The sequence below is a fragment of the Cavia porcellus genome, unplaced genomic scaffold, assembly GCF_034190915.1.
Source record: "Cavia porcellus strain 051 isolate PalLab524CR breed Dunkin Hartley unplaced genomic scaffold, mCavPor4.1 scaffold_16, whole genome shotgun sequence".
Classification (NCBI taxonomy): Eukaryota; Metazoa; Chordata; class Mammalia; order Rodentia; family Caviidae; genus Cavia; species Cavia porcellus.
In genome coordinates, this window is record NW_026947499.1 from 32833951 (window position 1) to 32860840 (window position 26890).

At 44.8% G+C, this 26890-nt stretch overlaps 2 protein-coding genes across 5 annotated transcripts in view; one reads left to right on the top strand and one right to left on the bottom strand.

Annotated features, from left to right (window-relative positions):
- The window catches only part of Ift140 (intraflagellar transport 140), a 97666-nt gene that overhangs the window by 15350 nt on the left and 55426 nt on the right, over positions 1-26890 (bottom strand). The window lies entirely within an intron of this gene.
- On the top strand, positions 1465-24630 carry Tmem204 (transmembrane protein 204). The gene is made up of 4 exons (XM_003478450.4): positions 1465-1607; positions 2114-2782; positions 10742-10897; positions 23863-24630. Exons 2-4 carry the CDS (start codon positions 2503-2505, stop codon positions 24105-24107), a joined length of 681 nt encoding a protein of 226 aa, XP_003478498.1. The 5' UTR covers positions 1465-1607; positions 2114-2502; the 3' UTR covers positions 24108-24630.

Below are 26890 nucleotides of genomic sequence, written 5' to 3' on the forward strand. Positions count from 1 at the left end.
GGACCTGGGGATATAGCTCAGCAGCATAAGTGCTTGCCTGGCAAGTAGGAGGTTGATCCCTAGTACCAAAATAAATAAATAGCCAGGTGTGGTGATGCATGTCTGCAATCCTAGCACTCAGGAGGCTGAGGCAGAAAGGTTACTGAAAGTTCAAGGCCAGTCTGGGTTACAAAGTGCGTTCAAAGCTAGCCTAAACTGCATAGCAAAAACCCTCTATTAAAAAAAAAAGACTAAATAAAGAATGATTTAATTAGGGAGGAAACTGATCTCTCCTAATAGAAACTTAAGGGAAAACTGGTGTCTGCTGCTCTGTGTGCTTAGGGATGTTGAGTGTTGGAGATGCTGAATTCTAAATACGTTTGGTGTGTGTGTGTCAGAATGACTACAGATGTCCTCCCCAAGGGTCTTCTGAGCCATGGGGTAAGCAGGAGGACAATAGCACCATGGTACTCTTCACTCTTTGGCAAATTTCTAGTACCAAACTTGATTACAAAGAGGCTGGAACAAAATAACATGACAGAACACCAACTTTCTTGAAGAAGGGAAAGTAGAAAGAAGTGTGCCAGATATCCATTATAATCTCCAGCAGGAAAGACCCTAACATATGTACATAAATCCCCTCAGGGAATTGATAGACAATGTTTCTCACAATCAAAGACTGGTCCAGTGCTGGTCAGAGACAGAGTTCCGGTCTTTCAGGAACATCAATTTGTACATGTAGAGCCACATCTGAACAAGATAGTGACCCCAGGAAATGGGAGGGGGTGTGAGATTCAGGGCAGCCACCTGACTAGGGCTCAGCATGGCAGTGCACAAAGACAGGAAGAGATCAGAAGGTTGTTCTGTAACTACCCAGGACCCAGCTGACAACAGAACTCTTTGTATCTGAATAATATCTTGGGTGCCTGAACTTGAGAACAGTGTAGATGGAATATGGCACCTGTGTCTCTAATAAGCCCTGGTAGGGTGGTAACCCTATACTGGGTCAGCATTTCAGGAGATGGACATGGAGCATCAAACCTTCCTGCAATGTCTATCCTACTGAAAGGTTCTTAGAATGGAGTTGTTCTAGTTTTTGGTAGCTTCATCTTTGCCTAGCAGCACAACAGCACACTGAGTTACAGCCCTAGTTTCTTGTCTGGACTCAAAGGAGTGACTGTCATAGCAGTAGGAACTATGGCTGGCCAGAAACCACATATGCTCTATCTCAGGGCCTGCAAGATGCCACACCCTAAATTGTCCAGAATCCCACTCCTTTTTGCTACTCCAAGGTCAACCCCAGCCATTTTTTCAAAGGAGCCCCTGCCCTGTTGGGTCTGGGCACACTTGTTCCCTTGAGGCCTGTGACTTTCCATTGGCAAGCAATAGCCTGCCTAAGCAGAGCTACTCGACTATGCTCCACCCTCTCCCAGCACTCAAGTCACCACTTGAAGGCAGAATCCCTGTAAGGAAGGGCTCTGATACAACAACAGGCTCATGGTACCTACTGCATAGAAGGAATGCCTGGATGGCTGGTTACCTAGTTCCTCAGGATCCTGACTGGCTATTGTATCTGTGGCATCCGCAGCTCCCTAGCCCAGCAACTGATCAAGCTTAGAAGTTGACAGGTGAGCCAAGTGTCCCAGCTGGCATACCTGGCTTCTCCTCTGGGACAGGAAGGCAGGAAGGGGGTTTGGTGGGGGGTGGAGCAGGCCTGAGAAGTCTCCCCAGGCCTTTCCCATCAGGAAACACATCCTGTTAGTGTCTGGCTCTGTGGCAGGACTGCTATTTGTTGCAGTTGGCTACGCCCTCCCCCTCACCAAAAACAGCCTCAAAAACAACCATTTCCTCTGGCTGAGAGACAGAGGGAAACTCGAGCTTACACACACACACACACACACGCATGCACGCACACACACAAACTTCCTTGCAGCAGGCGCTCTGCTTTCCAGGACCTGCTGCTTGTGGTGGAAGCTCCAGGACAGGGCCCAGACAGCAGAGAGGTGGCTGAACCTGCACTGCTCTGGTGGCTCTGCTTAGAGCACCTCCCTCAACAGGTTCTAAGGAGTGTGACTGGTCCAACTTCTACACTGTGCTTGCCTCTTGAATTAGTTTCTGTTTTCCACTGCTGCAGGCAGAAGAGGTGCATGTTCGTGGTCTCCTTAGCTTCTGTTTCCCAGAAAGACGGCATACTCACAACTCTGGATTTTCGCTGGTGCCTCCGTTTCTTCCCCAAGATGGGCCTCGCAGCGACTGGCTTCAGCACAGGCCTGGCCTTACTCCAGGTGCAGGAGGGAGGATAAGGCAGGGCCGTGAACGGCTCACCTGGATCAGTCCCATGGGCCTGTCCCTACATAGCTGCTGTCTTTGTGTGCCTGGTGATAACTGTTATACTGCCTTTGAGAATGAGCGGTGATGTTCTCTAGCTGCCTCTAGTAACATCGTGGCTCTCCCTGGATGCAAAGCAGCTGACTGGGACTTGGAATTCTCTCCGAGATAAATGGACAGCACTGGCAGTCAGCTATGACTGTCCAGAAACTTGTGGCCATAGCTGTGCTGGTGGCCTTGGCTTCCCTCATCCTCAATAATGCGGCTGCCTTCACTCCCAACTGGGTGTACCAGACACTGGAGGATGGGCGCAAGCGCAGTGTGGGACTGTGGAGGTCCTGCTGGCTGGTGGACAGGGGCCGGGGTAGCCCTAGTTCTGGGACCAGAACTGGGCAGGTGGATACACAGGACTGCGAGGTGCTGGGCTGGGGCTCGGAGTCAGCAGGTTTCCAGGAGTCTCGAGGCACTGTCAAACGTGAGTCTGCTTATGTTTCTATCACCTTCTGAGAGGATGGGTAAGGGGAGGCTCTGCCCAGGTCAGCAGGGGACAGGGAATCTAAGCCCACACCCACCCTTACACTTGTAAGCAAGGCTGCATGTTTTTTTCTGCTCAGCCCAGACTGCCTCTGTATACTCTTGCAGGAAAGTCACCTTATGTTGTGGGGGCTTTCTGATGTTACACACAGCTTAAGAATGAACAAATAAGCAAATCAAGAGAAGATTCTCCTTGGCTAAAAATAAATGTTAAATAAGCAAAATAAACACAAAAGAGTAAGAATACGTGACTGAGTCTAACTTCATACCCATGGTGGCCAGAGCCCTTTAGGGATCTGAGCAGGGAGACTTCTGTGGACTAACAGTGGCTGGGATGTACAGAAAGGGACCACGGAAGGCTGGTTGATGGCAATGGGCAAAGTGTCCCCTTTACTGTCCTAAGGTCTGTTTATACTCTTGGAAGCTGGACATTTGACTTTAAGTTAGGTTTGAAGGTGCAAATACGAAGACATATAACCTAATATATAACCTGAGACAGTCACATTTACTGACATGAAGCTCTCCCTAGATGATGGCTCTTTAAAACTGCTTATGGCAGCCTGACTTACAGGCACCCTAGTTACAGAACACAAGTCTCAGGTCAGGGTGCTCCTGTGATGAAGGCAACACTGCTCTTTAAGAAACATGAGGCACAGGAGAGGTATCTTTTCTGTGCTCATAGGGAATCTAGGGAATCTGGGCTACCCTGGAGTAATGTGCAGTATATGATGGACACCTGGCAGCCCTGCCCTTGTCCTTAGAGCTTGGGTTGGGGAACATCATTCCTATTTCACAGGCAAAGAAATAAAGGTGAGCAAAAGGCCTGGAAGGCCTCCTCCCTTGTCCTCCATAGACAGGGAGCAATAACCTTCTGAGAAAGATATAAGCATATGAACATTTCCACAAGCTATCAGAACTCAGGGTATTGTGGGAAGCTGGATAAACAGAGCTGAACTTGGGTCTCTATGTGATGAGTCAGCAGAGTCCTTTCTCTGAATTTTATTATTTTGACTGAGAAGGAAGCCAGGAACCCCATGGCTCTCTGCCGAAGCCTCCCATATGGGCTTAGGCTTTGCACTGCCCTGAAGGCCTTGGTGATCAGGAGGCTAGGACACAGCCCCAGGAATTTCTCTGTGCTCTGGGTCCAGCAATGGCCTGCCCACCTTGGGGGAGAGTCCCAGTCAGGCTTAGCTCTGTCCTGGGCCTCAAAGCCTCCTGATGGCCCGTATGTTTCCTAGCAGCTGAAAATATGTACTACTTCCCTTTCCCTAATTCTTGCATCTGAGTAGTCCTAGGGGAAGCAGTGTAGCCCTAGAGCATCTTATGTAGCTGTATTCCCTTTTTGGTAGTCTGTCACTACAGGACAAAGGGATACATAGGGCCCCTCATGGCTTCTTCCAGCCTGTGACCCTGTGATCATATGGTGGCTGTTTCATGTATCCTGCTCACCCGCCTGCCTGAAGCTCTTAAAGCTCCCCCTGCCCTAAATCTGCTGCCCTGCTCCAAACATCTCATAAGCTCCTAGGGTAATTCTTTAAGTAGCCCTCTGCAGTTAATAGACATTTGCAGGTAACAGACCCTCAATGAACTTAAGCTACAACTATTTGTTCAAACAGTGAAAATGACAATGAAAGCTTCTTGGGAATGACAGATGGGACAGAGCTTAGGGAAACAAGAAGCTAAATAGACAATTTTGGTTGCTAACAAAACTAACAAACAGTGAGCCTGAAACACGATACAAACAGGTAGCTAGCTATAAGTCAGCATTTCCTGAGGGGAAACTGCAGATCCTAATCCATGGGCTTGGGTCATGAGCCATGTAGTTCTTTGTCAGTGGTCTCAAGGGGGAAGCAACCATATTGATATTTCCTATATTCTTCCCTCAATGAAGTTTGTTCTTTAGAGCCGGGGATTTAGCTCAGTGGCACAAGCCCCTGCCTGGCAAGCTCAAGGTCATGAGTTCAATCCCCGGTACAAAAAAAAAAAAAAAGTTTGTTCCCTCTGGTGCCAAATACTCCAAAGCAGACTTATGTGTTGCTCTCAGCATTGAAGCCTCCTCCCCACTTAGTGATAAACCCACTGTTCTAATCCACATGCTCCCATGTGCCCAGTCTGACAGATGGCCAGTCACCTACTGCTGCCTTAAATCATGTCTGTGGTCAGCAATAAGAGCACTCATGCAACAGCTCCCCTGTAGAGTCCACGTGGGTCTTGAAATCAGCTCTCCAAGAAGGGACAAAATGCTTGAAAATACTTTCTGGACAGGGAGGCAGCTCAGGGTTAACATCTTCCTTCACATGGAGCTGTGGTTCTTTATGAAATCCTCCAACACACAAGGTTTAGCACGTTAGCCAGTGTTGCAGGGCTGTGTTTCCTCAAGGTTGTGTTGGGTACTCAGGTTCCATCCTGAGAACCAATCTAGGGCACAGTGGGAGTATACACCAGGTCATGCAATGCATAGTGTGTATTTCATGGGCATGAGGATATCCTTAAGAGTCTCTAGACATCACCATAGACCACCTGGAAGGGACATTTGTTGCTCTCTGTGACCTAAGGCCCTTCTTAAGGGCCAGGGGACATTCATGTGGGCCATATCATGACTCTCTGAACTCTGATTGGGTGCTCTGTGCTATTAGATATTCTGAGTGTGCTGGGTCAAGGGTCATGGGCTAAGTTCAACATTTGTCTGGGTCCAGGCTCCGTACTACTGTGTCATTACCCTGACTATGGCCTGAGAGGGTGGGACAGTTTTCCACCAGCTGGCCATTTTGCACCCTGTGGTCATCCAGGCTTTTATCACTGTCCAGGGGCTCTCTTCACTATGAGAAGTGGGGAATTAGAAATGTGGGGTCCACCTGAATACCTGAGTCCAGGGTTAGTCTCAACTCTCTGGTCCTCATTTTCTGTCATCTTTCACATTCATTTTGTGACCTACAGTTCACACATTCTGCCAGACATCCAAAGTCCCAGGCCTAGCTAGCAACAACAGATGAACACATAATCAAACCTTGGGGGCAGATGAGCTTCCCTCCAGCACTGTCTCAGAGGGAGACACTCCTGCTCTCAGAAGACCTGAGCATCTTCATATATCCTTGTGCCATGCAAGACATCAAATACTCTTGACCAGACAGGCTGGTTGGGTGGGCATTTGGCTTGACCCTCTGCTTGGCCAGATATTTTGCCACATTCTCAAAGGGACCATCTAGGGTACACAGGAATAGATGACAGTCCCAGTGGCCCTCTGGGCTAGATGGGATTGGGGCTGAGAGGGAGATTCCATGCAGAGCATGGAATAGTCCCTGTACTGGTCCATAGGCAGTGGACCACATGGAGGGCCTATGAGGTGGCTTAGTTCTCAGAGTATCTGCCAAGCCTATAGCACAGTACTGCATGCTTGAAGCAGCCAGGAAAGCAGGAGATAAAGATAAAGAGGAGGATAGGATATCAGGACAAGGGCAGAACTGGCCAGGGGTTGGTCTGAGCTGCTTTCCTGGCTCTGGAAGCATAGTCTTCTGGCATCTCTGAACCACACACCATACACGGAGGTGCTCATGCCACATTCTTCCTGACAAGCCCAGTTCCTTCTTATTTATTCAGGATTCTCTTGGCCTTTTAGAATGAGCCTGAAATGCCAGCTTGGCTGTTCTATACTGTCAACACTCCACATTTTAACACCTCTCCAATTCCACCATCTTTTAAAGTAGCAGTATCTCTGGAGGGTCATATACATGGCAAAAGTGACTATAAAAAATGTTAAGTGTACAGATTATGCAGCATCATAAAGAACACCAACCTTCATGTTATGGTCACATATTACTTTCCAGGTTGTCTTTGGGGCAAACAGTCTTAACATGTGGACAAAGCCACCTACAGATTTGACAGCCTGGATTGGGCCTCATGCATGTAGCATGTGATTACTGGTCAGAGCTGGCTGGGAAGCAGTGTAAGCAGCCAAGAAAGATCTGACAAAATGACCTAAGCCCCAGCTGCCCTGGTTTCCTCAGTCTTGCAGATGAGGACTTTTTAGCCTCAGTTCCCTATGTCCTGTGCCTCAGTGAGACATACAGTGCTGCATGTGAGTCCCATGCCACAAGACTATCACATCACAGCTCAAGAAACACTCCTACTATCCTTTACATTTCTAGCCCTTTGCCCTCCACTTTCTCCACACCATTCTGGATCCCAGTGCCATACTTATCTGTTGGTAGGTGTGATCTGATCAGGGAGGATAGGTTCACCTGACAGCTCTGTGCTAAAAGCTTCTTGACAATCAGACCAGTCTCTTCTCAGCCTGTCTGTGTCCCTTCTTTTTCTAAAGTATCATACAGGTATGTGAGGGTCTCTAGCAAACTTGAGTCATGTTTTGTGTTTACTCTGAGGAATGAAGCCTACTTTACTAAAGTTGAGGAGAGAGGCAATGCCATGGTCCTCCAGCAAAGCAAAAGGGTCCAATAAGTGGTGACTGTTGTCCTATCCAGAAGCTCCCATCTTTATCTGGTGGCATATCTGTTGGGTCACTGTGTGTGGACTGTTGTCTAACAGTATAAGGTCCTCATGTGGCTCTTCTGTTTGCTTATTTGTTTTCTTGATAGGGTCTCTATATAGTCCAAACTCAGGCTGCCTTCAATTTTCAGATTCTCTTGCCTCAGCTTCCAGTATGTTGAGGTTATAGGCATGTCACCATAACTAACTCACACAGCTCTTATATGTGCAGTGTATACATAAGGTCTACTGGCCTCATAGCTGGTTACATCAAAACCAGATTGGAATGGGAATGCTGGAAAATCTTAGGATATGGGAATGGCCCCTCCAGATCCAAATGACAGAAGAAGACAGCATAGAAGAAGCATCTCAAAACACAATGGGCAGAACAGGCAAATTCCTGGTGGTGGGAAGTAGCACAAAACTCATGAAAGAGTGGCACTTCACAGCCTAAATACAGACAAGATGGTGAGAAGCATGAACCACAGACCCAAACTTGACTGAAGACAGGTGACTGAAGACCTACAGAGCCTTGGCCAGAAACAAACAATGATTCTATGGTACAGTGCCCCATGAGCATGTCCCTGCTTTATTCATGTAGGGTAATTTTCCTACTGCTACTTTAGGGGTCTAAGAAAGACCTGAAGGAAAGGAGGCCACACTTCATGCATGGGGCTTTAAATAAATGTTCAATGCTCATGCCCCTGCAGTTTCTCCTGCAGTTTCTCTCAGTGATTTGAGTAGTGAGGAAGGCCTTGGACATGGCTGCTTCCAAGAGCAAAGTGGAAGCCAGGAAGTGAACAGGTATCTCTGGCCAGCTGGAAGACAATCCTGAGGCCTGGGGGCTCTTACCTTAAGGTCTGCATATCTTCTTCTTCTTTTTAATTTTTATTTAAAAAATTTATTTATCTATTTATTTCTTTAGAGACAAGGTCTTACTATGTAGTGCAGTTGGCCTTAAATTCAGTATGTAGCTCAGGTTGGCCTAAAATTCACAACATTCTTCCTGCTACAGCCTTCTGAGTTCTGGGATTAAGGCATGTGCTATCACACCTGGGAAGGCCTGCATACCTTCTTGAAGCTCTATCCTATTTTAGGTGGTAATCCATCAGCCTGAAGGTCTGCCTTTGGTGTGCAGGTGAGGGGAGCCAAAGGCTTGGCCATAGCAGAGACAGTTAGATGAACGAAGACAGTAAGTGAGTAGAGTTACCTGTTGTGTGCATAGGGTACAGGGCCTAGCATAAGATGGGAAGAGATGCTAATGCTGAGCTGAGAGCTCTGAGCCATTGTCAACCTATACTGCATGTCAATAAACATTTAGGCAGAACCCTATAGAACTGCTGATACTAGCAAAAGCAGTTCAAAATAACACCTCAAACCAGGCAAAATGGCACATCCCTGTAATAACCAGCTACTCAGGAGGTTGAAGCAAGAGGATCACAAATTTGAAGCCAGCCTGGCAACTCAATGAAACCCTATCTCAAAATCAAAAAATAAAAAGCACCGGGATGTAGTTCAGTGGGAATGACTCTGGGCTCCGTCTCTAGCAACACACACACACACACACACACACACACACACACACACGCACGCGCGCGCGCACACACACACGCACACAAGTAAACCTCTCAACCACTTAGGAGCTCACAGTGGTAAAATAACCAACCTCCTCCATTCACTGAAAACTATCACTTATGGCCAAGGTTGACACACACATCCACCCATGTGTGAGTAGACCACTGTCAACTTGCTCCCACCACTCTGACTTTCCATCAATGATCTGTGAGGAGCAGGTTGAGTACCTAACAAGTCTCTGCAAGCTGGGCCTTTCTTGCTGGCCCTATTCAGGTACGAAAACTGCACGAGCCTTGGGTACCCTCCTGCCCCAATTTCAGCCAAAATGACAATCAGTAATCATCCAAGAGAAAAGTCCTTTAGGACTCTAAGATTTGCTAGTTCTTGCTTGGCTCTTACACATGTGATGATGACATTTTCAGTTATCTAATTTTAAAGATCAACTGTTTCTCTTTCAAACTTTTGGTGGACTTTTGTTTTTTTCTGGTACCAGGGATAAAACTCACGACCTCATGCTTGCCAGGCAGGCGCTTATACCACTGAGCTAAATCCCCCTTTCAAACTTTTGAAAGAATACCTAGAAACTTCAAGGTTAGCACTGTTTTCTTTTTTGGTGCCAGGGATCGAACTCATAATCTCGTGCTTGCCAAGCAGGCACTTATGCCGCTGAGCTACCCCCAACCCCCCAGCCAACACCAGCATTTTTTTTTTTTTATTTTATGGGTAATGAGGATTGAACTCTTGACTGTGCGCTTGCAAGGCAGGCGCTTATGCCGCTGAGCTAAATCCCCAGCCCCAGCATTAGCATTTTTTTTTTCTTTTTATTGGTACCGGGGATTGAACCCATGACCACCTGCTTGCAAGGCAGGTGCTTATGCCGCTGAGCTAAATCTCTAGCCCCAACACTAGCATTTTTAAAGAGTCACTATTTTCAACAATTTAACTTTCAGAACCTCTTAATCAGAACCTCTTAATGACTGTTCAATCACAAGAAATACAAACATTTGAGTTGTTCAAAACTGTACATCTCCTATTGTTCCTCTGTGCACAAAGGACTTGATATATATTTAGGAAGAAACTGGAGCCTGAAAAAGCCAGGAGGGCTTTGTGCAGGCTTCTGCACAGGGTATTGGTGGCAGAGAGCAAGTTTGTCAGCCAGTCCAGCAACCAGCAAGCTCTGAAGGCATTGCCCTCTCACTTTAGCTCACCTACACTCGGCTCATTGTCCTATTGCTGGGAGGCTACGGTGAGGGTGAAGAGTAAAGGAAAAGATAGAGTGAATTTAGTCACCAATCTGGTTGCAGGAGGTTAAGAGGGGATGGGTGCTGGTTTTAGCAGACCTGGGTTTGGCCTCTGCTCAGTCCCTTGCTGATGCCAAGAGGCCCAGACAAGTCATTTAATGTTGAAGGTCCAAGTCCTTAGCCTGTAAGGAAGGAGGAGAAACAGTATGGAATTCTCAGGACTCAGAAAGGCTAGCTTGGGAGACAGCCAAGGCAGGACCCCTGAGGGACACATGGAGCAGGGAACCCTATTCTGTCGGCATTAACTCCTTTTCCCATTTTCAATCCACTCTGTAGTGCTTTTGTGGAACAGTTGTTCCAACAAGAAATCATAGAGAAGGCCCAGGCCCCAGTGGGATGCAGCCAAGTTGGAGTTGTGAGGAGTCCCTACACACCAGGGAAGTACACAGGCAGTACGAGGCTGAGGGGAATGAAGTGCTCCCAGAAGGTTCTGTCCAGAGAAAGCCTAGCAGAGACCCAGACGGGGAGTGGGCTATCTTGGAGGGTGGAGATTGGGCCTGCCCTCACTCACCACCTGCTTCCCTCTCTTTCTCACCTTACAGTACAGTTTGACATGATGCGTGCCTGCAACCTGGTAGCCACAGCAGCGCTGGCTGTGGGTCAGCTCACTTTCGTCCTGGGTCTGATGGGTCTGACTCTGATGTCACCTGAGTCCCAGTGCTGGGAGGAGGCCATGGCTGCTGCATTCCAGTTGGCAAGTAAGTACTCTGGGTGGTCACAGTGGCTGGAAGACCTGTTGAGACCTCCTGGTGTTATAGGGTGGCTTGAAGGGAGTCTAGTGGCTGTCCCTCTAAACCATGCCACAGACAGGTTCCATGTGTCATATCCACTGCTAAAGGTAAATCAAGGGAGAAACAGGTATCCAAGGCCTACAGAATGTGACCACCTGGCTTTGGATCTGCCCTACCCCTTTCCATTTGAAAAGAAGCTCTAGCCACTAGGGTGACCTGCTTTGCTTTTCCAAGCCTTTTGGGATCATCCTAATTTGTCCTTCTACTGCCCCCATAGGGAAGCTGGCAGAGTCAGTCTGTGCTGGGCAGAGGTGGGAGAGCCCAGCCTCCTGCTTTCCCCCAGCCAAGGCATGGCAGTGAAGTCAGTGTGGGCTCTGCTGTAAACATAGTTTCTAGGGGTTCTAGCTGGGGTCAGTACAGGCCCCTTTTAGGAGTAGTACAAGACAAAGTGAGGAGAATATACTGCCCAAGAGTAGAGAAGGTATGGGTATCTACCCATTCTTCTATCCTAGCTGTTAACACCGATACAACCCTAACACGGCCTCTCTGAGTCCAGTGAGTAAGGGCTCTGGTTAAGTCCAGGAAGCCCAACTTTGATCAGCATTTGGTCACCAAGAGCAGAGCCTCCTCTAAACACTGGGGTGCAACACCTTCCCCACTGCTGAGGTGGGACCTCCTGTGGGCAAAATGGGACAGAGCAGAACACTGTGCTGTTTTTAAATGGAGAAAGTGGTAGAACTGTTAGAAATGATCCATGTTTGTTCTGGGAAGATCTGGACAAGTGTTGAAAACCATGGCAGCTATCCACCTGTGACCCCCAATGAGACAGGGTCTCTGTCTATCCTGTGGGCTCAAAGGATCATGATCAACTGGGAGAAGTGGCAAGTTTGTGCTGCTTACTGGGGGCAAGCCAGCTGTTGGTCTGTGGACCAGTTCTTGGTCTGGTCACTGGGGCTAGATTGCAGGAAGCCTTTTCTTCATGGCATACAACAGGAATCTATCCCAGTGTCAAATGCATGGTTCCAACAGAGGAAATGGCAGGAAGTCTGAAGTGAATCATTCTAGGAATAATAAGTTCTGGGCACTTATATTTCTTGGGAAATGCAATTTTCAGAATGGGGCTGACAAGTAATCATGTGCTGGGAAGTGCCCTGATGGGAGTCAGGAAATTGGCCTCCTGAGTACTATGAATAGAACACAGTGTTGTCCTGGGCAAGTCACTTCCCGAAGCCTGTCAGAGGAGGGAGGAGCATCGTTAAGTTCTGGTGGAAGAGCAGTGCTTGGTGGCAAGAGATGTGGAACCACATCTTAGTGGAAGTGAACTTGGGCAAATTCCTAAAGCAAATGCAGAATGGAGTCGTTTTCTGCCTGCTTTGACTGGCTCTGAGAAACAGTGAAATATATGAAATGTGAGAGAGGATTAATTCTGTCTTCTTTCCTCCACAACTGAAGGTAAAAACACAAATGTTCCAAAAGACAGGACATGTTTAGGAAAGCTACCACTTTGCCTTCCACCGACTTAGGGCCATAAAACAGAGAAACAGTTTTCCTTATTCTTTTTTTTTGTACGAGAAATTGAATTCAGGACCTTGTGTTTTCCAGGCAGGTACTGTGCCATTGAGCCATATCTTTGGCTCAATGAAGCCAATGAAGCTCAATGAAGCCATATCTTTGGCTCAATGCTAGGCCAATGAAGCCTAGCATTAAGCCTTTTTCTCATTTTGCCATTTAAAAACAGTATGTGAAACTACCTGAAATTCCATCCTTTCAAGAAGGAAATCGAAGATTGAAAAAACATGAGTGGAGCTGGCTGTGGTGGCACAGCATGTGTAATTCCAGCACTCAGGAGGCTGAGGCAGAGGACTGCTGTGAATTTGAGATCAGCCTGGGCTATATACTGAGTTCAAAGCCAGCTTAAATTATACAGTGGGACAGTATCTCAAAAAAACAAAATAAAAAAATGTCACTGGAAAAGTTATTATTTTTGTAGACGGGTCTCCTTATGTATTTTAGGCTGGCTTTGGATTCACTATGTAGTTTAATGCTGACCTTGAACTTGTGATTCTCCTGGCTCAGCCTCTTGAGTGCTGGGATTACAAGCGTGTATCACTGTACCTGGCAAAAGTTATGTTTAAAAAGACATTTAAATGGTATTTAAAAAAAAAAGGTAACAGTTCTAGACTGTGAAAATAACTCTGTCTAGCTGGGGATTTAGCTCAGTGGCATAAGCATCTGCCTGGCAAGCCTGAGGTCGTGAGTTCAATCCCCAGTACAAACAAAACAAAACAAAACTCTGTCTAGCAGGATAATTAAATTGATTCCTTTAGTTCTTAGTATGTCTCCCTGAGACTCTAGAACTATTTGAAGTGTTATGGGTCTGGCATGTCAGGATGGACAGCCTGCTTCCAGGCAATTTGTTTCAGGAGAATAGCATATTACTCTCAAATAATATCATTTTAAAAAATCAACAATGAGAAAAAGTACTCCATGAACAAAGACTGACTTGTTTTTTTAGTAGGTCTGGGTTGGAAGCACTAAAGGCCTCTTAGGGCCCTATCCTGGTATGTGTATGGGGGGAGTCCAGGGGTATCAGACTCCATCTCTGAGTATTTCAAGGACAGCATGACTTCTGAAAAGCTTAGATTAGTTTGTGTTCTAAAATCCTTAGACAGGTGGAGGCCAGTGGAAAAATCCAGAGTGCTCAGCAGTGGGCTTGGGTGGTTCAGCTAGCTTCTTTTGCCTTCTTGTGCTGCCTTGCTTCTCAGTGTCTGACCATCACCCACAGGTCTGTTTTGCCCAAAAAGGAAATGCATTTGGCCTGTTTAGACTCATTTCATTGACAAACAGTACAGAGAGCGGCTATGTGCCTTTCTTCTATCACACTGCTAATTTTAGAACTGGGTTTTTTCCTGTACTTGGGTCTGTTTTAAAGCCAGAGAGAGACTATGGGGCGCCAGGATGTCCTGTCACAGGACGAGGAAACGCCTGCTATTACCTGTTGTCAAGCAAACCTCCAGTCCTAGTGCTGGGGTGAGATGGGTGGGCAGGGGAAGAAAGGATGCTAATGAAAAGTGGAAGGGAAAGTACAGGGAATGAATGGAGAAGGCTCAAAAAACCTGGAGGCTATTAAGAGGAGAAATAAACTGAGAGCCTCTTTGCTTGCACTAGGAGTGCTGGGGGTGTCTGTGCTTGTTCATTTCTTCATTCCATTACCATTTCTGTGCACTAGTGCCATGCTCAGGAGGCTCTCGGCTTAGTAAAAGATGCATTCTTCCACCCTGAAGCTAATCAGCTCCAAGAGACCATAGGAAACTACTATTGGCATCAACATGAACATCAGGTGTCACCTGGTTTATCAGACACATTCAACTAGCATGTGCAGTGGTATTTCCAAATCTACTTTTATTTTACCTTTTGGAAAAATTCCTTTCTGTCACTTACCTACCTGCCTCTCACACTGGACACCTCTGTGAAAACCTTCACTTTTCCTGGGAAGAAGACACAATGTGTGTGAAGGCCTGAGATGTGCAAGCTCAATGTAGCCACAGGAGCACTGCTACAATCCTCAGGAGACAGAAGCTGTGACTTCTGACAGTATTTCAGTTGTCATGTAGTAATGCCATACCAGTCTCCTTGCTCTCTTCCCACCCTTTTCCTCTCTCCTCCTCTCTTGGTTTTGGTACCATAGCAGACACACAATGCCTGATTTCTTATTCTCTCCTTCCTGAGGCCCTTTTGAGGTTTGATCGGTCTATCAATCAATCCCTTGGCCCATGCGGATGCAGTACACAGAGCCCAATAGTGATATCACCACCTGTATGACCACCACCCAAGTGGGAGGATCTGATATGAGTGAATGGACCTGCCAGTATGGGCAACTAAGGGGGCTGGCTCCCCGCTTGCTGCCTCCGAGCCCTCAGTATGAGCAGCTGAGCATGCAGGCCCTGCCATCTAGGCCTCTGTGCAATCTCCTGGCCTCTTCACATAGAGATGTTGTATAGTGCAGGCCTTGTACGTATTTCACACTGGGGTTTCTCTGTGAGATTTTTTCTATCATTTCTGTTCTCTTCCTTTCTCTTTCTCAAGGCCTCTTTTCTCTGCTGTATTCTGCCATTTTTTCTTTTTTCTTTTTTTTTTTTGAGACAAGATCTTGCTCTGTAGTTCAGGCTTGTCTTGAACTTGCAGTGATCCTCCTGCCTCAGCCTCTGAAGTTCTGGGATTACTGGCATATACCACTGGCTGCTCTATTCTTTTTTTTTTGTCTTTTTCATTTTTATCGGTACCGGGGATCAAACTCACGACAGCCTGCTTGCAAGACAGGTGCTTATGCCGCTGAGCTAAACCCCCAGCCTCTGGCTGCTCTATTCTTTCATGGTCTCTGGTTTTGCTGATTTGTGCACAAGGCATAGAGAGGAAAGGACTGCTGAATGGGTCAAGATGAATGGCTTATAAAAACAGCATGTGGGTTCTAGTCTCTGTTCTTGCACCACCACCACATAGAACCTAGAACAAGGAAGGGAGCTAGGTTATATTCCCATCAGGTTGGATCAGAAGTTACTCTGCTTTTCATGGCTCCTGGGGACACTCAGCTCTCTCAGGTATGTCTAGGCTATAGCACTGCTCAGGAGCAGGTGACCTGGGTTCTGTACCTGATGTTTTCCTTGTGTGCCACAAGTCCCTGATGTCTTCTGCCTCTCATGCCATCTGCATGTGCAATAGAGTATGTGACCATAACTTACATGTGCACTATCTTATAATTCTTGCTGGTGCTTTCACTCTGACCTTTCCTTGCAGTCCTACTAGGTGATGCCTATAGTGGGGAACTAGTGCCCCAATGCAGAACCCAGGTTCTTCTTCTACTATGTATCCTGGGTGGGCAAGCTGTTCCTCTTGGAAGAACTCTGGGCTTCATATGTCCTTGGACTATCCCTCCTGCCTGCTCCTCTAGTCCTCATACAAAAGTGCTGACCGTGCTGCATACTACCCAGGACTGACCCATAGATAAGTCTTGGATAGTACAATCTAGTGACTATGCAGACTCTGTACTTGGCTCAAGTCACATCTTTAATGGAATCCAGTAGAAAAGTGTGCACTGGGGTTAAGTTGGTGAGACCATCCCTGTCCTTTTGGTCAGTGCCAGCATGGCATCCTTCATTAGTCTCTGGGAAGGCATCTTCCTGATGAAGCACAGGGCTTAGCACCGTCCCTTTTTTCCTGGAAGCCTTAGATTTGGGAGCTGGAGTCCAGGCAGAAGAGAGCAACTATGTGACTCTGAAAGTCAGTTTCTAACCTGCTTTCTTGTCTAAAAAAAAAAAAATCCCTCTCCCTTTAAAATCCCCATTACCATTATAATTCATATAACTCACTCCTACACCTTTTTGGAACATAGTAGTAAATAGCTTAAAAAAAATCCTGAGCATAAAGCAAAGCACCAACCCATCTCTCTAATGTCTAGAGACATCCTGAAGACTGTTGGTATATAATAGTTGACTATTTCATGTTTTATCTTGAGCTGCTTTTGTGGTGGCATCTAGATCTTCCTCTCCTCTTATAGCAGGTATCCTTTTATGGAAGCTAACCAACAGACCCAGGCCTCGCTCTCAAACTCATGCACTTAAACTTTTCCATTTCTGATTACTCATGCCTCCATTTCTGTAACTTGGTCCCTGCAGAAGCCCATTCTAAGGTGTAATGTTCACTGCACATGCTCAGCAGTTGATGGACATAAATGGTTACCAAGCCTGCTCTGACACTGGATGCTAAGTTGCTATCCCTGGATTCATTCCTCATGGAAACTGTTCAAAAGTTGCTATAAGCCTAACCCAAATTCATGCTCACCAGCCTTCTTCCTTCTCCTTTGGAATCATTTCTTATGATACCAAAACTTACTTAGTTTATACTCCTAAAGATGCTGATATTATTAGTACTCAAAAGGTCAATAGGGTCAGTAAGCACCTATTGACTCAGCATCTTAGGTGCTGGTAGGGTTGTTTTTTGTTGTTGTTGTTTCTTTTTGTACTAGGCATTGAATCTAAGGCCTTTATTTAGCTTTATTTCCTAGTTCCTCTTCTAAAAAAAACTTTTAAAAAAATTTGAGACAGGGTCTTGCTAGGTTGCTAAATTGTCTAGAGTAGGAGGCCTCAAACTTAACAGTTCTCTTGTTTCAATTTCCCCCAGAGTGCTGGAATTACAGTGTGTACCATCATGTCTGGTGCTGGAAGGGAGTTGTCTACTGTTTTCTCAGACTTGGGGATCTTGTCAGGGAAAAATGTAATTTTAATGGGTCTGGAAAATTCAATTTTCTATTTTTTTTTACTTGATTTTCAAGCATCACTGTACATCCCAGCCACACTTGCTCATCCCTTCTTCCCTTCTTCCTTCTCTAACTGATATCAGTTGGGAGCTTCTAGCTCTGGTGGAAGCATAAGACCCTCTCACCCCAAATCTCGCTTTACAGAGAACCATCTGGGTCATGACCATCCTGCTGTAGACAAATGCCACAGTGGTGTCTGAGATAGTATTCTTTTTAAAATCCATACAGGCCTAACGTACAGACACCTGCTTGCTGGTCTGCACCCATATGAGAGGACCAGAGTCAGCCACAGGTCTTTCATCTAGTTCCACTGCATGTACGTTTCAGTCATTCTAAAAGGAAGGCCTTGTGACAGAAGCCACAGCCCCGGGAAACAGGCAGGAAGGAAAAGAGAGAGGAAAGGGACATGCTCTGGCTGTGCTGTAACTCACACCGCCCGCGGCTGGCCAGCTCACAGGAAGAGGCTGTTTGCTTTGGCAACACAACTTTATAAAGATGGAATCAATCCCATGCACAAACTTTAGTGTTTGCTGAAGCTCTTCTCTTAGATTTGTTTCTGGACAAACTGATTATATCACTGAAACGTTTTGGAAAAAAAGCCTTCAGGAGAAAGGACACTGAGGGAAAAGAGAATCTTCCACTGGAGGCAGTATGAAAGTTGGAAATTCTGAGTTGAGGGCCAGTTTCAGCCCCCTGATCTATCTCCTTCCAGCCCTTCCTGTTTCTCCCAAGTAGGGATGGTCCTGAAAGTCAATGAAAACTTCATTTCAGGATGACGTTCAAAGTATAGCTTGATCAGTGTTATGAGATCCAGATTAGTGACATTGGAAGTATGTGTAGCCATACACATCTATTTTCCTGTGCTTTTTTACTCCTGACACGTGGCATACAGGGAGGATCCTTTGATACCACATATCTATTCAGTCCATAAGGCCTCCTCCGTTGACTCAGGGCAGGATTTGTATGAGGACTAACCACAGGGGCCTCATGATGCTCTCTAATGGTTATGTCCCAGGCCTCTTCTGTATGCCAGAGTGAAGGCAGGGTCTCATCTTTGCTGGACATAGGTCCCTGAGTCAAACTTGCCATCCCCCGATATGTGCTCATGTTTCCCTGGGAGTTCAGGGCCTAGTACAATGTTTGGAAAGTCCTTTGTGTCCCTCTGGGGTAGAACCCCTATTCCTGTTCATGTGTGTTCTAAGTTGAATGAAATAAAACTGAATTTGACAATGGTTACTCATACAGATGAGTAATGCGTGTGTGAAACTACCCTTCCACAAAGCACAGATGGAGACTTTCTATTGTTCTGAGAGAAAAGCAAATGAAGTGCAGCCTCTGAATTGCAATCCGATTAGAGAGACAAGACATCCAGAACTCTGCAAAACCAGAAGCAGCCATAAGCTGCTAAATTCCATTCTGTAGTTTTCAAGACTAAGGATAAATTGATATTTTTCCTTTGTGAACTGAGTTCATCTGTCAGACTCTGCATTCATGCCTCAGCTACTATCTTTATACTTTTCACTTAGATTTGCAGAAAGTAGATGGTTATGCCGAGGTCATTTGTGCATATGTGAATTTGCATTTAATCAATATATCCATGTATAAAAGACTGTTGGAAGTAGATATGTGTTGCAACCTAAGTTTGCAGATGCAGTAAGAAATGCAGCTCGGGTAGCAATACATAAATTAAATAGTTGAAGTAGTCTTCCCATTTTAAAAAACATACATATCTTAAGAAAGTCGGGGCTGGGGATTTAGCTCAGTAGCATAAGTGCCTGCTTTGCAAGCAGGCTGTCATGAGTTCGATCCCTAGTACCGATAAAAATGAAAAAGACAAAAAAAAAAATAGAAAGAAAGAAAGTGAGCCAAGAGATAGGGGAACAGCTTAGTAGTAGAGCACTTGGTGGGCCCTCTACCCCACTATGGGGCTAAGGGATGCAGCCTGTCAGGGCTGGGAAATGCCACATTCTCATGCTGCCAAGGGCAGCAGCCCTGCAGAAAGCTGCTATAGGGCTGCTAACCTGCCCACATCTACTCCAGTTTGTTTAGAGTTAAGTGCCTGCAACTTTTGGTTAAGTCAGACACTCTATCAAAATCATTCTAGCTTCCACAGGCACAGCAGTTAATTCCATCTTCATTCTAGAGATGCCAGCTCCTCAAGGACAAATCATCAGGCTGTAGTCATCTATGAGTGCTAGTGCTAAGAGCCAACATGGTCCCTGGCATGTGAGTAGGTCTTGACAGGTCAGGTGAATATAGGCACACATAGCTAATGCGAATTGGTCCTTGGGATTGACATGCCCTTCTATGGAACTTGAAAGGCACCAACTTCAGTTGGGCCTCAACTAGAAAGCCTACAATGGCATTTCCTTTCTTTTTTCATTGGCCCATGCTGTATTTGATTCTGTTCCATGCCTGCTATCATTTGTTTTGAATCATTTAATCAGCAAGTAACTACGGATAGTCACTGGGGAGCCACAGTCAAAGAGTCACATAAGCTTCAGCCCCTGAAGTCTGCCCTCTAAACAGGAGGTGCCAGGGCCACTGAAGAGTAAATATACAAAGGAAGAAGTAACAGCAGGAGGAGGCCAGGAAAGGATGTGCACAACTAAGCCAGGACAGAGTCAGGTTTCCCTCCTCCCAGAGCATGTCTAGGGCAGGTGGATGCAGCACGTTGGAAGAAGAACAGTCAAAGAAGCTGCTGGTGGTAATGGAGGAGATACGATGCTGGACAGGACCACCAGAATGAGGTTTGGAGTCATATTCTAGGGCAAGGGGAAGCCATAGGGGTGCTTTAAGCATAAAAAGGACACAATGCATGTTTTATGAAGGTCACAGTAGGCTGTGGAAGCAGCATGTTAAAATGCTGGGTGCATTCACAACCTTAAGAAAAACAGTCAGCAAAAGCAGCCTTAGAAACATAGATGTAAATTGCCTGCTGCGCATCAGCTTTTGTAAGTGCTTGTTGACTGCAGAATCTGAATAGCTGTACCTGGAACTACTGGCCAGCACCACTGGGACATACCCATATAAAGAGTCAGCAAAGCATATATGAGTCCTGCAAACATGATGAGATGATCCTAGCCCATCATCTCCTGAGCTCAGCTATGCCCAGATTTTTCTGGTTTTTTTTTAGTTCCCATGAGTTTTCCTCAGAGGTATTTTACAGAGCTGAGCCTGTGTTTGAACAGTGTACAGAGTGACTGTCCTGTGTCTCACATGATTCCCTAATGCCAACAGTCGCTTTTCCCCATCCCACTGCAGTCCACTGCTGGATTGTCCACTGCAAATACATGTTCTGGAGGCAGCTAATCTGAGGCTGCTACTGTACCAGTTCCACTTGGTGACACTCCTGGGTATGGAACTACAGGCAGCAAAGCCATACCATCACATCATAGCACATTACATCACATTGCATCACATCCATCACATTCCTCACAGCACTGTCCACAAGGGTATAGTCTCTCTGCTTTGCATGTGCCAGTACAAGCACACTGGTGGTTTGTTTCCCTGCTAACTTCTCCAGTCTCATAAGGATATCTGTTTTTTCCAGAAGATTCAAAGTCAGCTATTTTAATCAAATTCTGGTAGATCGTGTTTAGTCTTGCCTCTCTCTACACATCAGTGTTACAGACCAATCCCAGGTCAGATGGGGCTGGGAGGGAAGGGCTGCACCTGCTCAATAATTACCACAGCATGTGGGAAATCAATTTCTCCACAATGTTCTGATTTTTGGTTCTTTCTTCCTCTCTTTTGTACTAGGGATTAAACCCAGGGCTTCCACACTGAACTACATTCCTAGCCCTTTTTTATTTTTTGAGACAAAGTCTTGCTAAATTGCCCAAGTTGGGCTTAAATTTGTGATCCTCCTGCTTTTAGTCTCCCAGATTGCTGGGATTACAGGTGTGTGCCTGGCATGATAATACCTGGATAAAGTGTTCTGTTTTAATGAGAGACAATGGGGAATTGGACATAGGGCCACATAACAAAGTTTAAGAATGTTTCTGTGCCACACATAAACAAAGAATCTTGGGAAAAAGGAAAACAGGTTTTGTCATGTAGAGTGGGTGAACAGGTGGTAACACCCAGCAACTACTATTTGGGTAAAATCCTTCCAAGTCACTTACTCTACTGATGACTTTCTTTGTGCCTTGGCTCTCTAGCCCTCCTACCCTGTCTTGCTTATTACCACTCCTCTCAGACACAAAGTGGTACTGTGTAACAGTCTGCCTCTGTTCACTCTTTTGGGTTTGGAAACAAGCATAATGAACTCCTTTGGTGCCCAAAGATGTCAGCAAAATGAGGAGATGCATTCTGAAAATATTTTCTTTTCATTATACAGAATACTCGTTATAACTGCTTTACTCCACTAATGCCAAGGAAGTCATAATAACAGCTTTTTTTTTTTTTGCAGTAGAAAAATGCCAGAAGTTTCCTTTGGTTAGCATGCATTACAGGGAAAAGCTATTTTTACTAGAAAGGAAGTGTGCAGAAGCTCTCCATATATAAAAAGCTTCAAAATATACTAGAGAATTCACAGAGATTAGTCACTGTCACTGTTTAGGACAAAATAGAGCCAGGCAAATGTTCAAGTCATATTTTCTGGAAAGTATGGTAATGATGAGATGACAATGCTTGTATTTTAGAAAAGTTAATCCTGTTATCTCCTCCTTTCTTCTCTGCTTCCCTCTCTGCCCCTGTCTCATTTCTATTTGTCCCCATCTTTTTTTGCCCCTTGTTCTGGGACTATGCATGATTTGGTTTTCAGAGAAAAGCAAGGGAGGCCACTGCAAGTGCAGGGACCATCATAAATAGACAAGTGATTGTCAACATGTAGGCTGATGGTGGGACAGTTGTGAGTGCAGTATGGCCAGAGCCTCCAAGATGGAGTCTGATCCTTTTGGTACATGGAATAACTTCATCCAAGTCACCAGAACAGATGGAGGGTGCTTGGTGGAAAGAAGTTGGCTGGCATTTGGCAAGGGCAGCTTAGGACTTGCTGGACTGCCCAGGACACTGCTTCTAGCTGCCTTCCTCCCTCTTGCTTTAGCTGGAGTCCACAGCCATTTCTGGTGAGTCCTTGTAACTGTAGGGGATAGGAAATAGAGCCACTTGGCTCAGAACCTAGGCAGAAACATGGAGAAGTCTTTCCTTCATTCTTGCTTTTATGCCTTACATCTAGATGTTTCCCCAAAGCCTCATGTGGTCATAGGTGAGGTTTTCTAGAGGTGGCTGGATCATGCTGGGACTGACTCATGATGTAATGCTAGGATTAAGGGTGTGAGTGTTACCCTAACTGTGGGCAGTTTGGACAAAATATAAAAGACAGAAAAAGTGTTGCTGTTGTTGGTTGCTTGTCACTTGCTCCTTGTTGCTTTTGCTGCCTTCTGACTATTATGGACTGTTTCTTCTCTGTGAAGGCCCTCTGCTATGCTGCCCTCCCTTGAAGCCAGCCAATTATGGACTGAAATATCTACAAACTGTGAGCCAAAATAAACATTTTCTCCTTTAACTTTGGTGTCAGGTATTTTGGCTCAGCAATGAGAAAAATAAGTAAGACACTTGCCATCTAGGTTTTCAGCCTGATTGAGACCTGAAACTCTCCTAGTACTGCCTTCTCAATAAAATAGCAGGGTCTTATTACCCAAGCTGACATTTTGGGCAGAAAATGTTGGTTTTCCTTTTCACAGAAATAATGAAATCAAGAAATTGTCATTCCTTAACGAAAGCCATAAAAGTAAATGAGAAGGGCAGGGTGGTCAATGCCTGTAATTCCAGTACTTAGGAGGCTGAGGCAGGAGGTTTGCCATGAGTTCATGGCCATCCTGGGTTATATAGTGAGTTCAAGGCCATCATGAGCTACATAGTGCGAGCTTGCCTAAAAAAAAGTAAATGAAACAGTGATATTAACTCCTAGCTAAAAGAGTACATAACTGTATTGGTGAAGACAACCCATGACATATGTATGCCCTCTTTCCCTGGGGTCAAAAGACTAGGAAAGAGAGAGAAGGCAGGGAAGGAAGAACACCAGAGGGAAGAAATGGGGATGGGGCACAAAGGCCAGAGGAGATTTGAAACCAGACATTTCAGTTTGGAAGGAGAGGAAACCAGGCACCCCAAAGAGATACTTGGGGTGTCTAGCCTTGCCCCTGCCCTCTTTTCATGCATGCAGGTTCCAGGCCATTTTGAATTCAACAAGAAAACCTCTACTTCTAAAATCAAAGCCATGAAGAAGAAAACTCTTAAGAATAAGAATATGGACTAAATAAAATAGCATTCTGTTTTGAGATAAGACTTAGGAAATATCGTTCTTGTTTGGGCTTTGAACTAACTGAGCACCTGTAGAAGTCAGAGGTGGATTTGGAACAATTTAATACAAGATTGCTGCTGGATCTGTCTGGGGATCAGGGAATGAGGTTGTTGCAAGGGGAAGTGGCTTGACACTTGGCGGTTCCCTAAGATAGTTCCTTGGATCTCGCTTCTTTCTGCAGTCCCCCATTGCTCCTAGGTCCAAAGGCCATAAGGGCACACAGAAAGCTCACTAACTAGCAGCTTAGCTTCCATTCCAAAGGGCTCTGGCTCAGAGTATGTGTTCCTGAACATTCTTTTTCACCAACAGGCTTTGTGCTGGTCATTGGGCTGGTGACATTCTACAGAATTGGTCCCTACACCAACCTGTCCTGGTCCTGCTACCTGAACATTGGTGCCTGCCTCCTGGCCACTTTGGCAGCTGCCATGCTCATCTGGAACATTCTTCACCGCAGGGAGGACTGCATGGCACCCCGGGTGATTGTCATCAGCCGTTCCCTCACAGCTCGATTCCGCCGGGGGCTGGACAATGACTATGTGGAGTCTCCATGCTAGTCACCCTTCTTAGGATGTCACAAGTGAATATCCACTCTAATGGAATATTCTAGAAACAAATGGGCTTTCCCAGGCAGAGGCATAGGATAAATCTGGGTTATCTACATACAACATGTACGATACTCATGTACATTTAGTATGTTACATAAGAATATATCATGTCTATGTATTATGTGCATCACTCTACTCCTGATAGTATCTTCCTTGGCTACCACAATGCGGCTTCATATCATGCACATTTCCAGAGTGGAGACGAGAGCCTGAGATGGGCAGGAGGTGATGTGAGAGCCTTGGTCTCTACCTTTGTTTAGAATTAATTTATTCTGCATCTGCTGAGGTAGTGCCCGGTTACATTTTACTTTCATAAAGCAGAACACTAAGCTTTTCATGAAATGTCCATGATATTCCTTGAGTGAATCAGAATTTATAACCAGGCAGCAATGGTTTTATGCCAGAATTGGGTTAGTAGTGTACGTTGTGTTCTGATCATTTTTCTAAATTAAAATAAATGCAAACATCTTAACTCTGTCTAAAATTTGTGTTTTATTCATTCGTACTGTCACATGGGGGAAAAGAATTTGATCAGTTTTCCTATGATTTTTGTAGGCTGATGCTAAGGGAAGGGCTAAAAGGATCCTATGGGTAACATACACTCATATCCATGGTACTAGGCAACTGAGTAGACCATAGACCCTGAAAATGGAGAATGGTAGATCAATAAGCAGAGTAGAAGGGATGAAGTCTGCTGGCTCTTCCCTGAGGAAAAACTCAGCCTCTTTTCAGTGGAGTGTTTAAGGGGCTGCCAAATGCCTTTCGGGCTCCACTGTCTCCTGATAAGTCCCTTTTCTCAGTCTGCAACTTGCAGGGTTGGGTAGAAGTCATCTAATATCTGTACCCTAGGGGTCAAAACTGGCCCACAGAACCCTATACTTCCTACCAGGTTCTAGTGGGACAGTTGCTCTGATCTGGCTTTGTATTGCTTCACCATAGCCACCATGAAGTGAAGTTCACAGAAGGTATCTGCCAGAAGAGGAAATCAGCACTGGAACTGACACTGGTGGGGAACAAGAGAAATGCTGTGAATCCTCCAGGTATCTGGCCACCACTCTTTTTAACTGAAGGTGATCAGTTTGGCTTCTGAAACCCATGTTGTGCCAGGAATTTGTCTTTAATCAGAACCAACAGTGAAATGGATTAGTGCTTTAAAATGTATAAAGTGACTGAAAATGACTAAAATGCACTATGGACTATATATGACATAGCATGTGGTATAGAAATATCTATAATACAGCACACTGGTGCAAGCAGTTAGCTCTTACCTTCTTCCTATTGACTTTTTTCCTACAAGGGATATTTATTTCCAAATCATATGTTAAAAGTAGTTCTTAGTATTATAGATACTACTATGTAATAGTACACTAAAGTTTTAAAATTGGCCATGTGGTCGGTTTTGAGTTTGATAGATTTGTAGTACATAAGGGTGATCCAAAAGACACTGGTCTATACCATTCAGCCTCTTTGGTTCACCTTTTTGTCTATATGGCTAGTATGGGAAAAGATCCTTTTTTTTTTTAATTTAAGGAGAAAAAGAAAAAAACAGAAAAAGGGTACAAGTAATATAAAATTTAAAAAATAAACAGTAAGAAATCACTAGTTAATAGATTACATATTCTCATCTTAGAAATAGTTGTTCAAGTTACAAAATTAAAGCATATAAAGTGGACTTTCAAATAGTGAGAGTGCAAACAGTTTTGTTCAATGACCCAAAAAAACTCAGTAATACGGTTATCTATCTTATACACTTCAACATATATGCAGTAATAACCTTTAGAGCACTTTCTTTTCTTTTGTACAATAACAATTACACCTTTTGGGTTTTATTACTCCTACAGTTCTTATTACTTTTTTTGAAGAGAGTAAAACCAAATTGTGACATATCAGAACAGAGTCAGTCAAATCAAAAGGATGGACATAATAGATAAGGTAAAAACAAAATATAAGGTGATCAACAATGGTTACCATACTGCCTCTTGCTAATTTAAGAATTGCCAGTTATAATAAAATTGAACAAAACAGTAAAGAATAAAACCAAAGCATTGGAGACATTACAAGACTTTAAAAGAAGGTAATAGTCAAACAGAATGGGTGTCATAATGAATTTTATTGTCTTCACAGTTGTTGCCTATACTTTCGAACTTGGTACTATCAAGCAAAGCAGAATAGGGGAAAATCAGTCAAAACAAAATGGTGAGGGCAGTATAGGATTTCAAATCAAGTTAATAGGAAATCGAAGTAGGATACTATAATGTATCCTGCTATTTTTTATTTATTTTTCCCTTAATTAAAAAGATAAAAATAAAAAAGTAAATAATTTTTTTAAAAAAAGGGGGATTAAGAGGGAAAAGATCCTTTTAACCGCAATAAAGGCCTGGTCCTGCTATTTAGAAAGACCAGCAGACTAGCTGGTTTAGAAAGACCAGGATGAGGGTCCTACATTAGATTGGTGTTGTGAGGGAAGTACCTTATGCATTACAAAATAATTATTGCAGATGATGGCTGCTTTAAGAAACTGAATTTTTAAAATCTTTTCTCCAAGTATCACTCTTGCATGATTTTCCTACCCTTTCAAAGTTAAAATTTATCAACTGCCCTTGTGTTAAGTATCTGAATTCTTTCAAGAATGCAAGAAGATATTTGTTAATGGTCTTTGATTGACAGCTTTTTTGTGTATTGCTAGAGAGAAAACCCAGAGCATTATACACAGTAAGCAAGTACTCTATCAC